This window comes from Mastomys coucha, unplaced genomic scaffold, assembly GCF_008632895.1.
Source record: "Mastomys coucha isolate ucsf_1 unplaced genomic scaffold, UCSF_Mcou_1 pScaffold19, whole genome shotgun sequence".
Classification (NCBI taxonomy): domain Eukaryota; kingdom Metazoa; phylum Chordata; class Mammalia; order Rodentia; family Muridae; genus Mastomys; species Mastomys coucha.
This window is the reverse complement of record NW_022196901.1, coordinates 10,233,119-10,249,823: the sequence shown is the minus strand read 5'-3', so window position 1 is coordinate 10,249,823 and position 16,705 is coordinate 10,233,119. Positions and strand designations below refer to the sequence as shown.

Below are 16,705 nucleotides of genomic sequence, written 5' to 3'. Positions count from 1 at the left end.
TTGGTTTTTCACTAAGACTTTCATTCAATAAAGATTTTTATCAGTAACATACAGATGCTAAGATGATCATATTTAAATGAGATAATACTACAGTTTCACTTTCATGGGTAGCTCTTAATCTTTTCAATATTAATTTGATTTGAGTTTGGAGAAATACTATCTCTCATGTTTTGCTGACAATATCCTTGTGTTACAGTGTCAGACGTGTATTTCTGACAACTGATAATTGAAGAGAAAAAAAATCCAGAAAAAAAGAGAGTGCTTGGTAGTATGCCAACTGATAGGAAAGTACTTCTAGAAACAGCTGTAATAAATATTTTGATAACCTAGATGTTATCCTTAAGTGAAATACTTTTTATTAATGATTTATTTGTATCTGAGGTAAGTTCTTATATACCTCAAGCTGAGCTAAGTAGGTACTAATGCAAACAACCTTGAACTTCTGCTCTTCATGTCCCATACATCCAAATGCTGTGATGTGATTATCCTGTGATTGGCCACCAGACCGTTTATACTGCATTTATGTTGTTCTAAAAATTGAACCCAGACCATCATACATGTTGGGGAAGCATTTTACCACATCACCAGCCTGTAATATATAATGTATAAATGAATAAAATTCAACTCAAAGGAAATAAAGTAGTACATTTCCAGTAGGAGTGATAAATTAATCATAGCAAATAAGTGTGTGTGGTAATACTACACCAAACAGTGAAATTACATTTCATATTGTTTACATTTATTCAATGGTTGTAAAGAGGAAGCTAAGAAAATATTTGATAAATGCATGAATAGTACCAGGAGATCTGATATCTTTTTAAAATTTCCAAATGATCTTTGTTAATCTCTGCTTTTCTGTAGTTGATTCCAATAGATTGCAGAGAGCATGATAAAGGTATAGAGCTGGGTCAGAATACACAATTGCCTACTACTATTATTTTGCTAAATGTGCATAGCATTAGACTGGCTCCTTGTGATTTATCATTATAAGTATAGATTAATGGGCCTCTCAACCCCCTTCAAAGAAAAGTTTAGTTATAGTAGATAGTGATTAATACAAAGACCCACAATAGGCCAAGGCACAGAGAGTAGGAGACTGAAGAATGATTAGCTCTTGATGGAACAAATATTGCTCATCCCCACCTCCCAATGTTCAAAAATCAATGTTCAAATTGCTGAAGAGAGGTCATAGAGTGTGTAATAGCCAGAGTCGGTGGCTGGCTACAGAGAACCAGTGTCTTCTGGGCATGGTAGAGCAGCTACACATATGTACTCACAGTTGTTGGGACAGTATGCACAGAACCTGTGTGATTCAAGCCAGATCAAATTTCCACACAGAGAGGAACATGGGCTTAAAATTTCGTACACATTCAGAGAGCTATTGGCAGGGTTATTTTTTTCCCTGCTGGGAAAAGGAGCATCAGTTTTCTCTAAGAGTTGTAGCCCTGTTAAGTCAATCGTGCTTCAGTGGAAGGCACGCATCCAAGAATATTTGTGCAGCACAAATTGGTCTTGATGGTGTTAAAAACAGGATACAAAATTGAGTGAGTGGGGAAGGGGATCTGAGAAGAGATGTAGGAGGAGCAGATACAATAAAAACACATTATCCAAGACTGTCAAATAGTAACATTTTTTTAAATACAATTTATTTCCAGATTTTTCTAAAGTTGCTGAAGTTTGATTGCATATAAAGTTGTCATTGACTACAAATCAATCTCCCTTTCAGATGAGCTTAGAGAACATGTAGTTTCTCCTACTTCATAATTCTTCCCAGACACTGATACACTGGCTGTTGCTAAACAGGATGGGAAAGACTCAAGGCAGAGATTTCTGTCTATTTTGTTTGCTGCAGTAATACCACAACTTGGAGGCGTTCTGAAATGTAATGTGCTTAAACAAATATGTGTATGAATATGTGTGACAATGGGCATGGGAAAATTCTGCTCCCTCTTTATTGGATGGCAAGAAACTTTCAATGTTTCTTTTTATTCCTTCTTATTGCTGTTTTGAGAGTGTGTCTCTTTATGTAGCCCAGGCTAGCCATAATTCATGTTCTTCCATTTCCCTTTAAATTTAAATCAAGATGACAATGTTCATTTCTCCTATTTTACACTAAGTCAATTGATTTTCAATAAATAGATGAGTAAAAAAGACGATACACCTGTCTTTCAAGATATGAACAGAAATGCAGTTTATCTTCCTGTTATAATGCACTATCCTCCCACCCTGGGCTTGGGACAGCATGATAAGATCTGATAGGCAACTAATCTGTCAGAGTTCAGGAAGAAGAAACAATGAATATGGGCACATGGTCATAATTTAAATCAATTGATGCCCAGGGAAACGTAAAAATTTATAAAAAGTGAAAGGCATATTTTGAAACCCTTAATTATTATAAATTAGTATTAAATGACATGAGAAACAGGATAACCTGAAATGTAATAGAGATAAATAAGACACAGGACATTGAGAGTCAAATGAAGTAAGGAGGTGTTGCATAGGAAGCCCTTGCTACTCTTCTGTCTTTGGATACTATAAAAATATGATTGTGTCTAACAATTTGCTTGGTAGATATTTACACATTGGTGTATCTTTAAAAAGTACCTAATATTTCTACATGTTCAAAATTACTTAATAATTTTCAGGGAAGGGACTCATGAAGTCCTACCCCTTGTTGAGAAGCCAATTGTTGGTTGTTGGAAGAGGGAGACACCGTTTTTTCAGAGATGTTGTCCTTGAAGACTACTCATGTTCTAGTAGCTGGTCTTACATCCATGCACACCCAAGCAGTAATAACTATACTCAGTCAGTTTAAAGCAGAAAGAAATCATGTGAAGTTGGGAGAGAAGTTGTAGAGGGATAGAGAAGAAATTGTAGTGAAGAGAACATAGGTGTGATATTGATCAAACCATAACATCCTCAAATGATACATAATCCCATGGGAACTTATGTAGGTTAAACATATTGTTATTTATCATTGCCAAGTTTGTGAAAACTTGCAAAGATTTGCATTATTATCTATCCAAAATATGATGCTCTGGCACTACATGGAAACACTGTAAACTTCACTGTACAGGAAAAAAATGAGAATGAAAACTATTATTTTTATATGAAAGTTCGACTTCATGTACAGAGTGCTAAAAAGGAGTTTTTACTTTCTTGGTGAGTGATCACTTTAGTGAGAAAAGCCTACAGTGATTATGGAGAACTAATAGTGAATGCAAATTGATACCATTTAGCAAATGCTTTCTTGACAGTCATCAATCATCATTCATTTAATGATGCCTGTCATTCACATTTTGTTTCTTCAGAACTTGCTTCATTCACAATGTTATACCTCTACTGACTAATCTGTGGTCTAAACTAGAAAGTATATTTAACACAAAAACTGGACTTTTCTCCTTGCGTTAAACAAAATAAAAATAAAACAACTATTTTTATGTTATACCAAAATTTAGAGTAAGTGATGATAACTGGCAGGTATAAAACAAAAATATATTCCCAAAGGCTTGTCTTTATGTGAAGCCTTTTAAATATTCTTATAAGTTAATAGCTGGGGAGAGTTAAAATATTAACCCAGCACTTATTTACTTAAGTAATACCATTAGTAAGAAGAACACATTAAAACAACTAAAATTAATAGTTTATAATAGATTTACCTATATTGAAAGTAACTGAGTCAATGGATTACAGAAATGTCCATTTTCTGTTTCTTCAATGAAAACAGTGACCTAGAGAGCTAGAAGGCATGCAGTTCTAAAACTGATCTGTTCAATTAAGGCAAGCAGATTCTGCTTCCATAGTCTCCTAAAGAACAAATAAGACTGGTTGTTATTTCACTCTCTTATAGCTTTAAGAACGGCATACATGCCTGTGACCTTTATCAGATGTCTTGCTTATCTTATTTACCGTTTACAATTTGTAATATTTAATTATTTAATTCTGGTACTACCTACCAATTTATTAATTGTATTTTCAGTATACTTGATCACAAGGAAGAATGTGGATAATGAATTTGCATGAATATAAAGCTACATAATCATATCTATGTTACTTATATTGACACATTTAAACAAACTCAAGATACCAATCAAAATCGTGTATTTCTGATGTTTTCTTCTCAAATAAATATTTTTTGGTTTCTTGACATTCAATTACATATTAAACATATATTTCAATAAAATAAAAGTATTATATTGATTATTTGATCTGATATACCTCAAGATTTCTCTCATCATATTTCATACCTTCACCTCTTCTCACCTAGCCCAAAGGAAAAATGATAAAATATGGTTGTAGAATATGTGTCAATCAAATGTAGTAAAACTTTCAAGTAATTCCTGGGTTTGATATTGGATTTAGCCGATATAGCTAAGTTATCCAACAGCATCTCTGGCAATTCTTTCTTTTCTCTCGGTCATTCTGTCTTTCCTCTTCCCCAATGAGAAACTCTTGGTGTCATGTTCACATCTTAGCTTGTCTAACGTCCCTACTCTGTCCTCACCATGCTCTCTGAGTTCCATGACTCATTGCTTCATTTGCTTGCCTGCTGAAATTCCTCAGCTTCAACTTTCTGGTGCTAAGTAGGAAACAATTTACTGGATTCCAAGGTAAAGAAATTTATATTTTTCAAACGTGGTTTCATGGTTAATGTTTGCAGCAGTTCTCAATCTGTAGGTCACAACTCTTTCACATGGGTCCCTTAAGACCATCGGAAAACACAGATGCTTGCATGACAATTCATAACAGTAGCAAGATTACAGTTATGAAGCATAAGCGACAATAATTTTATGTTTGGGGGATCACCACAATATCAGGAACTATATTATAGGGTTACAGCATTAGGAAAGTTAAGAACCACTGCAGACATAAGTAATAGTTAATGAGTCTCTGTTTGTTAAAACTGGGATTTCTTATTGATCACAGATCAATATTCTCATCTTTATTCTTTAGCCCCAGAATTAGTTAGTCTACTAATATATAGCACCATTGAAAACAAATTTTGGTGGTTTTATATTTAAGGCCAGAGGATGTTGCTAGTCATATGCAATTAAATGAATAAAAATTCTCAAGGTTGACCAAAGCAAATTTTGTCAATGACTTGTTGAGACCCATAGCTATGACTAGAAAACAACAAAAAACAAAAGTACCCATTGATGGGGAATGATGTGGTCTACTTCAGGAAGAAAATTTCATTAATAAAAGCATCATATGATCAGAACTACATAGTCACTATTTGTGATTATAAATAATAGGAGAGATTTCTGGCAATAAATTTAAGTGCTTATAATATTTGAAAATACACATGTAATCATTCTAAAATGTGGAAATTCTCAAAAAGTATTTTGATTTTCACACACAAAAACACTCCCCACCCCACAGAATAGGAAATAGTGAAAGCTAAAATATTTGAATGATTTAAATATTTACTGTATCAGAATTTTGGAAGCAGGGATATTTACTCTGTATATATGTTTGGTATGTCAATTTTCTTATAATTTCAAACTGCCAAGGGTTTTATTTTTAAAATCTGGATTTTTATTTTTTGTACAAATACAACAAATTGAAGAATGTAAAATTCGTATTTATTAACCATTTACATACAAAATTAAGACAACCCAAACCCACAAACGACCACTTGATTTGTCCTGTTTTCTGTTTTACTTTGCCTAAGACCCTGTCCTTTTCAGAAATAGAGCACACTTAATCCATTCTGACAAAACTGATTTGTCTCCTCTGAGAAAAAAAAGAGACACTGGTTAGCTACTAACACTAGTAACTAACAATTCTATTCTCCCCAAAACTCCAACCTCTCCCAACCAGCCACCCACTACCATGTCTCCAAGAGAGCAACTCCCACAGAGTGATGGGTACATAGGGGACATGATGCTCAGGTGTCACAGTGAGCTTTATTGACAGGGGTATCTCCAGCATCCATCTGTGGAAGCAGCTTCAGGCTTTAGTCTTACAACTGGGCCAATCAACAAACGCACACCTTTATCTTTTATCTCTTATTTCTAGATCTTCATACCTCACCTCTTCAACTAGTTCAAATCACCTTCCTTTGTTCCTCAAGAGGGGAGATTTGTCTACTTACTTTATACTGTCTACTTTTGAACCTAAAACTAACTTTTCAGATCTAGGAAGCTGAAAATTGCACTTAAAATCAGTAATAGTTGTCAAGTAAGTAAACTACGAAGATTTTAATAAGATTGGTGTTTGTTTGAGTTTGGGTATGATCTTCTAAACTGTATAGCAAAGAACCAGGTGTGGTATTCTCAGGCCAGCCTGGATTATACAGCCCTCCTGCAGGACCTTGCTTCAAAAAAAACTTTCTTAAAAAAAAAATAAGTAAAAATAAGAGTAACCAAAACTGCTTCCTAACCTTTCTTTCTTGGATGTTATGAATAGTAGAGCCTGTGCTCAATGAAGGAATCTTGAGGAATAACAAAAACGAACAAAACACTTTCCAAAGCTCCTCATCCCAAATCCAACTATGTGCATTTTTGATCATATATATATTGACATCATATATAATTGACATCAGGGTGATTTGGTGAAATTGGTTTAATTCTTCCCTTTAGTTTTCTTGACTGCAACTAAAAAGTTCCATTGGCTTATTCCATAATTTTACTTGGCTCATATACTATACTAGTTCAAGTATAAGTCTTCTGAGAAGCTTATAGAATATTTGAAAAGGTCTTTAGGGAAAATTTTGTCACCCTTGATTGAAATACCTACAGATGCATGCATAGCTTCCTCTAGACACCTGCCTCCTGCTTTCAGTGCTTTGTGCAGTGGCAAGGTTTCTTCTATTGCAGCTGAAGAGCTCAAATCACCATCCTTTGAAAGGAGCATCATGTAGGTTGAGAATGTCAAATTTGTTCTCCACTGCTAGTTCTAGCTACTTGTAATGATTTATAAGATATCTGGTGATTTTAAAAATAGTCAAATCACAATTGTTTCCATCTAAAATAAGATACCTTGATTTCAAAGGATCCATTAGTTTAGAAGGCAAGATTTCAGAGCCATAAATATGGGCTATAGGAACAGCTCAGGCTTGGAGCTCTGTGCTCAGCATCTCAATCTCTGACCCTCTGATTATACCACAGGACAGGATCAAAACACTCAAATGACTTAGTCATCCACTTACTGTGATGAAGAATGCATGACACTACATTTTGTATAATGTCACAAACTATTTAAATAGACTGTTATTTTCAGAGTGCAAGTGGGATTACATGAACTACCTTGAGAAGACTAAAATGACAGAACTTTAGTGAAACATAAAAAATATTGTCATTACTTCTGCAGCAAGTGAAGCGTGAACCGGGATTTGCTACTTTGTTGAATATTCATATTCCTGGTCAGTTTATTCTCCAGATCAAATAAATTACTTTGAGTTTTACATTAATTTAATTCTATAGTATATTTATGAAAAAGATTGGGCAAAAATTATTAACTTATATTATTATAATTTATAGGAACAGGGAAAGAATATATTTACATTTTAGAAAATAGAATTTTGTTATTAGTTAGGGTAAATTATATATGAAAAATGCTGTTACCTACTTTTTCTTCTGATTGGCAATCAATGAAGAGTGACTTCTAATCCAGTTGCATATCATTTTAAATAGAAAATATGTATTTGGGCATTACTCAAGAAAGGACTAAATTTATTTTCATACAAACTTTAAGAGCAAGTCTATGATTAAACTCTTACAAAGGAGTATATAGCAATAACTAAATCATAGTATTAAAATAAGGCTTGAAATGAATCAGAAATTGATTACTGTGACACTTAAAGTCAATGTTGTATCTCAAGTAAGATCAACACTCCACTTATTTGATAGAATGAAAGGTAAGAAGTAGAATCTTTTTCTTTTCCTTCATCTCTTTTTGGGAAATTGCATCTCATTACCCAGTCCTGGGTGGCTTGAAACTCAAACCATCTCTCTCTCTCCAAATGTTAGGATTAAAAAGTCTGTGACACTACGGCTGGACAAGACTTAGTGTTTTAACTGTGTTCAGGATATTCTAGAAAGACAAGGAAAAAGCATGACACCTTCTGGTGTCAGCCTTTAGACTGGAGGGGGAAACACACACTCAGCATTGAGTTTAAGCTGCTTCCTTAGCCAAACTACAGTGTCCCTCTGTCACCTCAAGTGACCATTAAGCTCATATATCTGGTATGTGCGAGCAGAGCACATTAGATGTTTTGCACTTTCTCAGAATTCACATAAACACTATAGGAGAAAGAAAGGCATGATTTTAATTTATAACAAATATGTAAAACAGTATTTCAGAGCTGGAAATTATTTAAGAAAATGCTGCTTTTAATTATTTATTATTTAGTTTAGATATGATTTTTGAATTAAATTAGAAAAAAACCTTAAAGCAACCCTAGTTTGATTCTTGACAGGGGCAATAAGTCTTTATTGCATGAACACTCTGGATGTAGGGTCAAGTTGGCCACAGATATCAGCTTTCTCCTTTCTTACTACAGTTGTGAGATGCAAAGCAGGGACTCTTGCTAGTTACCTTCCTTTATGCAGAATCTTAGAAGATTGTCAACTAGATCAGACAAGGGGACTGGGAAGGGAGTTTAGGAACAGGAAACTCATTGCCTACCAGCCCAACCCGATTAATTTGTGTTCCCGTGAACTCTGAGTTTAGTTGGTAATGTTTTTCCTGCTGGCTTAGAGTGTTTCCAGTCTGTAACTTTGTTATGCTCCCAATTGTCTGTTATCATAGCTCTAACTAGCAATGTATTGGTGACCATTTCCTACTGAAAGGAATTAAAGGAGAAAAATAAAAGCAAAGCCAACACACTCATTTTATGCTGCATCATATAACAATGGCTCAGAACCCGGTATTTTATGAATGAAATAAAGATACTTTATTTATTACACAGGCACTTGGATATTCACATGCCCAACACAGCTGATACACTTAACAGCTACGGAAACAAGCACAGAAGATATCTGCTTGTAGGCTCAGGAGAGAATTTCCTCTGTGCCGAGGTGAATGAGTGCATTAACAATTTTTCCTTCGCTTTCCTCTAAGCATTTCCAAATGTTACACGTCAAATAATAGTCAACAAAAAACTGTTCTACATTCCAACGGGTATGCTAACTTGAACTGTGAGCAATGTAAACTTTTATCACAATGCAACATGTTTTATAGTCATGCTTGAACAGATTAGGTTAGTAGCATGCATTCCATTCTGCAATATGAATACTGTTAAACTATTTTTTCCAACAAAAGTCAAAAGACGCCCAGTGCATAGAAAAATACAAATCACTGTAGTCAATATAATACGAGACTGATCTTGGGACTTACATGGTGATGATGAAATCCTAAAATGCCATGCCCACAAAAGCACATTAAAAAGGGGATAAACACATTTCATTAGACAATCTCTAAAAATTAAGGATGAGACCTTTAAATTTGGGGGAGTTCTTGCTGTGTGCTTTGAACAGGGCCTTTCTGCTCACCTCCTTCTGGCTTGACTGGTCCATCGGACATCACCTTCCTGAGGGCTAGCTGGCTTTGGTCTTGGTTGCCATTGGCTGGTGGAGGCAGATTATCAGACTGAGTTCTTTGAATAGGGAGGACGCCCGCTATGCTGTGCCTGTGCTGTTTGCTGGCATGATTACACTGACCGCTTTTATGTGCTGCTGTGGCAGTGTGGGTGAAATGCGAACCCAGAGTGTATCCTCAGATGGAACCAGCTTCAATGTTATTCATGCAAACACAAGTGTGCTTTTGCTCTCTTTAAACTGTGTTGTCAGATGCCAAAATGATACCACATGCACAGCACTGAAGGGGATTAAAACTGGCTGTTTCCTGGGAAACGAGGACTAGAGGGACGAAGAAAATGACACGCTACTTCCATGGTCTGGCTGATGCTTCTCAGAACTGACAGTGTGCCTGTAGCCAGGTTTTTATAGACTTCTATCTGAAAATTTCATGAATGAAAACTCGTCGATTAAGACAAGTCAATGGCTAGACTTTAACTGACCACAACTACTAGAGATGGCACTTCTTGATGTTGAAAACATTCCACTGATAAAAAATAATAATAATTTGTAAACTCTTTTATTCTGTACAGTGTGCGATCCAACAAAGTGGACCAGACAATGACCCTTACTGAGATTACATTGTTTTATCACATAAACGAATATGCATAGGAAAAAAATGTAGTTTTGAGAATACGAATTTCTGCACATGTTCTTCAGGAGACATACATGGAAAGCTCCTTTCTGCACATGTTCTTTTTTAAACATTGCCTCGGATGGCATTTCACCCTAAGTTCTAGAAAGGACTAGTGGTCTCACTAATCATCTGCTTCAATGTTGAATGTTTCCAAGTCCAAGTATCTCATTACTAACCTGACTTAAATGTGTGTGTGTGTGTGTGTGTGTGTGTGTATCCATGGTTGCTTGACTGGGATAATGCTAGAAAACTGGCAGCCCGCTTGTGCTTATAATTCCTGTGTTCTAAAGGGGAAGGAAGTGCACACAAAAGACACACAACACTGCTGCTTTGCCTGCAAACTTCACAGACACGGCTACCAAATATTATGAGCCAGGTTGGATGGATGGTGGAAACAAAGGAGAAACAGCCAGTTTTATTGCAGTCTATGTAAATAAAAAAAAGAGAGAGAGAAACTAAAAGAAGAGCATATTTATGTGTTGATACTGTTCTTACACAGACAAAAGGACAGAACAGAGTGAGCAGGGGATGCCAAAAGACAGAAAGCAAACAGGGAAAGACAGCAGGAGAGAAAGGCAACAGATGAACATTAAGCTGCCATGCTGAGGAATTTATTTGCGTCTTTTACTTGGTTGAATGCGGAGTTGGTGCACAGCAGCTTCAGCTGCGGCTATGGCCGCCCCTGCATCTTCCAGGTGGGTCTGGGCGACACTGGTTTTGCTTTGACTGCGAGACGGTCCATGAGATCGGAGATGGCCTTCAGATGATGATTTTGAGCTACCAGGACTACTGTGGGATTTCTCAATGGTGGGAACCTGCATATCTGGTTACAAAGGGATTAAAAAAAATGAGTTAAAGTTGCTTCCCAGTGCATTGCTGTGGAAGTCTAGTCTACATGTAATTAGAAACGGTCCTTTACATTAATGCCATCTTTATGCGTCATGTATGCTACTCCACACAATAGAGTAGCGGAATTAAACATTTAGAAAACAATTCAGGGACGGAAGCGAAGGGAGGCCAGTCTGGAGAAGAAAGTTAAGTCGAATGAGTTGTCTGGTGGCAGTACAGGCCACGGACACCAACATCGCCCCCAGTGGCAGCATGGACTAAGGATCTCAACAAGGCCTACAGCGCCTCAGAAAACAGGAGGCTATGCTGAGGTCCCTGTTTCATGCTGCTGCTGGAGGTTGGATGGGTGTTCTTTGTGTTGTCCCCAGAAACCCCGTGGAAGTCCATGATTCAGGCTGTAAAGGGCAAGAAATATTTCTTGCAGTGGTATTGACCAATGTAGACTTACAAGTGAGAATGCGAGACATAGAAGGCTTTTGTAATACACTGCCCACCGCCACCCGCCCCAAGAAATAGTCTATATAGGAAGCCATTGAAGAGAACTCTTAAAAATTGTGATACGGATGCTAACGTATAGCTCTCCACAGTTGATGGCCTCTGGAGGGGTGTAGGAATGGGGGATGCAGGTCGGGAAGGTTCAGTTTTGTTTTTTTTTTTTTAAGGAACTGGCCATTTGGAATTTGATCATGATTCAATATAAATACATGGGCAACACAAATTGGACCTAATATATCTTTTCTTCCTTCCTTTCTTTCTTCCTTCCTTCCTTCCTTTCTTTTTCTTTCTTCCTCTCTCTCTTTCTTTCTATCTTTCTTTTTTTCTTTCTCCTTTCTTCTTTTTTTGTGGGAGAGTATACATGGGGCTGGACCTAGGAGGACTAGGAAGTGGGATGGGGTATAATATGTGAAATTCCCAAATAATCAATAACAAATTGTTAAGAAAAAAAAGAAAAATGAGTTCTAAGAAGCCTCGGGTAACAGATGCCTCAGCTTTCCCCTTCCCCACCAGCTCAATAAAACACAATATGTTTACTGATCTATGGGACATTCTTAAGTGAAAACAGAGTGAGGTGTGGAGTTAGCAGTAGAACTTAGAATATAAATAATGTCTTAGAATCATTGTCTCTGGAAACTGAGACTATATAGATGGGGAGAACTACACATGCACAAACACACACACACACACAGAGGGAAGAGAGAGAGAGGGAGAGAGAGAGGGAAAGAGAGAGAGGGAGAGAGAGAGAGAGAGATCTGTATGTTAATTATCTTTCAGAATGTTAATTATCTTTCAGAAAGTTTATCTTGGTGAAGTTTAAATCACTAAGTGGAATCCAAACCCAACCTACAGTACATCCTCAGAAACCATCTTCAGCACTTTTTTTGTGGTCCTCCTATTAGAGTGATCCCAGCTTCTCACCCTCCAGAACACTGTAACACAGTCTGCCCACTTCTGATGAACAGGGAAGTACCGTCAATACAAGTTTATCTCATACGGGGCAGTGAATTTATCAGTTATGGGGAGGATAAGTTATGTTGTAAAACAGTAATTTAAAAAGTTAAAGGAGGAACTCATTATAGAAATGCTGTTTGTTTTGGTAACACGAGAAAATGCTCTTCAAAGGATAAGTAAAAACGGGATGCAAAATTTTGTTTATAGACTGACTATATGAGAATTTAGAGATTGAAAAAATTAAAAAGAATATACTAATAGTAATGATGGCCATGGTTTTAGTCAATGTAGTAGAAGGAAGTTTATACTCCTTTTGAGACATCTCAGTGAATTCTCTGAAATTCTGTTGTTATGTGTTTTCTGAAATAGAATTACCCTGTATAGTCCAATATAATTTTTACAAAGTAACAAAATGAAGATGGCAAGGTTAATAGCTAAGTATGTACTGATATGTGCCTAGAGCCCCTTTCTTCCTAATCCGGAGCTCCCTTTTCATGATACCACACTAATTTTTCCAACAGAACTTAACTTTACAGTGTATACTAAACATAGAGGCACTCACGTTCAAAAAGCTACTGACTGAATAAAGAGAAAAACAATGGTGTTCTACTTGAAATATCTCCTACCCTTGGATGGGTCAGGGAAGATACCATGGCTTCTGCTTTTGATCACAGAGGGCTTTGGGGACTGCTGGCTGTTTTGACTGGAGTGAGACTTGCCATGGTCAATGCTCTCAGTCTGTTCTTTCAGTGGATACCACCGAGGAGTGTTGTCCAGATGAGATGTGCTAGATAAATCAATCAATACCTGGAAAAGGACAATGGAGAGGTAAGACAGTTGGACTGAGCTATAGAGGTTTATTAGTTTTTCTATGAGCTCAAACTTAAATAAGGATGTGACCAGATCATTAAAAATGGCCTCAAGAATGGCAATGCCACCTTCCTTTGATTATTTACCTACTTTTAAATTTTCTATTTGTCTATTTTTCTTCAGTTACGATACTGAAAATCAAGATATTGTAAATCCAAGATGCTTGATAAATTTGTGATTAAACTAAACTATATACTATCTTTGACCATTCCCAAATTTACCTGAGTAGCATGAAAAAAGATCAGAATCATAAGTCAGATGTTCTTTATGAGACATGAGTTGTTCTGGGCTGTTCTATTAAATAATTTTTACTTCAGAAGATATATATGATTTTAATCAGAAGATGACAAAATAATGAAAAGCATGAGTAATTTGCAATTGCTAGCTTATTCCATCATTTTAAAACACTCTTTAATATTTTACATAGAGATGTGACTGCAAGCTGATGAGAAAACATTGTATTGTGGTTTATCTGGCATCTTTCTTTTCTTAATGTTCTAAAAAATACTTAATTTTTATAGTCATAGTCATGGACATCATAAAGTTCATAAATATAATATAGATAAATGACCTAGGTTCATAGAAGCAAAAGAGTACATTAGGTCCTCACTAAGTCAGTGCTTTGAAATATGTCACTAAGCCAAACATAAAGCTACATTCTAGAGCAGTTCTGCATTAATCAGGATTAGTGTCAATGGCTGAAATAGGAGAGTATAATTTATAATACATATATACTAAGTGTATATCTCATATATTTTATGTATATATAAGTATATGTGGGTATATAATTTAAGTAACAAATATTAAAGAAACCACTTGTACTGGCCGGTTTTGTGTGTCAACTTGACACAGGCTGGAGTTATCACGGAGAAGGGAGTTTCAGTTGGGGAAATGCCTGTATGAGACCCAGCTGTGGGGCATTTTCTCAATTAGTGATCAAGGGGGTAGGGCCCCTTGTGGGTGGTGTCATCCTTGGGCTGGAAGTCTTGGGTTCTATAAGAGAGCAGGCTGAACAAGCCAGGGGAAGCAAGCCAGTAAGGAACATCTCTCCATGGCCTCTGCATCAGCTCCTGCTTCCTGACCTGCTTGAGTTCCAGTCCTGACTTCTTCTAGTGATCAACAGCAATGTGGAAGTAAGCTAAATAAACCCTTTCCTCCCCAACTTGATGTTTGTGTAGGAATAGAAACCCTGACTAAGACACCACTTAATTTATAAGATTATTGATGGAAACATCTGAAGTTTCATTCACTCTTCCAGATTCTATTCTTAGATGCATTCTGATTTTTCACAAATGTATATCATAATTACTTCGCTTCTATCTAGTTTTAACCTGAAAAACCCTTGAAAGTCTTTAGCATTGTATTTAATTGTAAGGAGCAATGTGAAATGTTACATCTTTACATGTACTGAGTAATTCAAGGACCTGAAACTGCATTTTAAAAAAATCCAGCTCACTTTATTTCTTTTGTAATCTCAGATCTCATTTGGAATCACATCATCACTGTTTATTATCCTACTAAAACACTATTTAATCTTAATTAGATTAAAAAGTAAATCAAATGGTAGATTGAAAATTACTTCTTGAGGTTCTGTTAACCTATTCAAAAAGTAACTCACAAAATAAACTTACCTGTCAAAAGACTTCGTTCAGGAATGGCTATTTAGTAAACTCAAGAAATTTACTTTTCATTATCTTTATCTTGTCACAGATAGTGACAGTACAAAAAACAAAACAAGACAGACAAGCAAACAGACCCAGAAATCTAGACTTACCTCTCCGAGGAAGTCGTTGGAAGAGAATCTATCATAATCCCAAACTGTCACCTCCAAGGTCTTCTTGATGAGCTGCATTCAGACACAGCTGCCATCAGCCCCTTGTCTCCAACATGCATTTCAGCATATTCATAGAGGACCCTTCAACCCTTTCACTTCATTAGAATACTTGGTATCTTACTTAAGACTGTTAAATATTGTGTAAAATTTTAATGATCAATTTGTAGTTCAATCTAGTGTTTGATTATAGGGAACCTCATTATTTTGGGAACAAACTGATCCCACTTATTGTCCCATCTGTAGTCCTCATTTAATAAGAAGCAGTCTACACTCCTTAAATATAGTTATGGATTCACATATTTTTAAAATTACAAGATATGTACACTGATGTAATTTTGTTTAGAATCACTTATTTTTGGCTTCAAAGTTTTATGATAATCATCATTACACCATCTACTGTAAACATTAGTTTTCTCCTCTTGGTAAGCTTTAATTTGTAGAAATGAATTCCTATATCTTAGCTGGGTAGAATAAATAAGCACATTTTATACATCTTATTTCTTTTCGATGTTCCTTCTGAAAAATCAAAATTTATCCAGTTGAAAATATTGGCTCTCAATTTGTAAACCTGTCCCTTGTTTATTATTCACTAATAAGTGGATATTTGCAAAAAAAAAGTACAGAATACCCAAGATATAGTCCACAGAACCCAGAAAGGTTAACAAGCTGAAGGGCCCAAGTGAAGACACCTCAGTCCCACTTGGGAAGAAGAAGAAAGCAATCACAAGTGGGGAGGGAGAGAGCGACTTGGGAGAGAAAGTGGAACCTGATCTGGTATTGAGGGAAAGGGGCTGAAGCCCTGACAGCCAGGAGAAAGAATTGGAAACAAGTAACCACAGGAAGTAGGAGGTAGGAGAGACCCTTCAGAATGCAGAGACCAGGGAGGTGAGAGACTTAGATGAAATGTCTGAGAGTAGGGAGCGGAAACTTATAGAGCCCACCTGCAGCAGGAATACAGAACATAAGTGATGGAGGGGTTGCCGTCCCACAATTTGAACCATAATTGTTCCTGTCTGAAAGAATTACGGGGATGGAAATGAAGAGGAGCCTGAGGAAAAGAAGGTCCAGGGACAGGCCCAAAGTGGGACCCAGCTCAAAGGGAGGTCCCAAAGCCTGACACTATTACTGAAGCTATGGAGTGCTCACAAAAAGGGACCTATCATGGCTGACCTCTGAAAGACCCAACAAGCAGCTGAGTCAGATGCAGATATTTGCACCCAACCAATGGACAGAAGCAGCTGATACCTGTTGTTGAATTAGGGAAGGCTGAAAGAAGCTGAGGAGAAAGGTGGATCCTGTAGGAGGATCAGCAGTCTCAATTAATCTGGACCCCCAAGATCTTTCAAACATTGGACCACCAACCAGGCAGCATACACCAGCTGATATGAGGCCCCCAACACATATACAACAGAGGACTGCCGGTCTGGGTTCAGTCAGAGAAGATGCATCTAACCCTCTAGAAACTGGAGGCCTCAGGGAATTTAG

At 36.6% G+C, this 16,705-nt stretch overlaps 1 protein-coding gene across 4 annotated transcripts in view; it reads right to left on the bottom strand.

The window, feature by feature from the left end:
* Pclo (piccolo presynaptic cytomatrix protein) overlaps positions 1-16,705 on the bottom strand; it is a 359,315-nt gene that overhangs the window by 59,887 nt on the left and 282,723 nt on the right. For 2 of the 4 annotated variants that reach the window (XM_031380023.1, XM_031380025.1), the window contains exons 18-21: positions 15,161-15,232; positions 13,143-13,323; positions 10,847-11,041; positions 9,498-9,572 (exon numbers count right to left, since the gene is read on the bottom strand). In XM_031380023.1, coding sequence (XP_031235883.1) covers positions 9,498-9,572; positions 10,847-11,041; positions 13,143-13,323; positions 15,161-15,232 — 523 coding nt within the window. Of the gene's footprint in view, positions 1-9,497; positions 9,573-9,920; positions 11,042-13,142; positions 13,324-15,160; positions 15,233-16,705 lie in introns of those variants that run through there. The other 2 variants (XM_031380024.1, XM_031380026.1) reach the window with 2 other exon arrangements.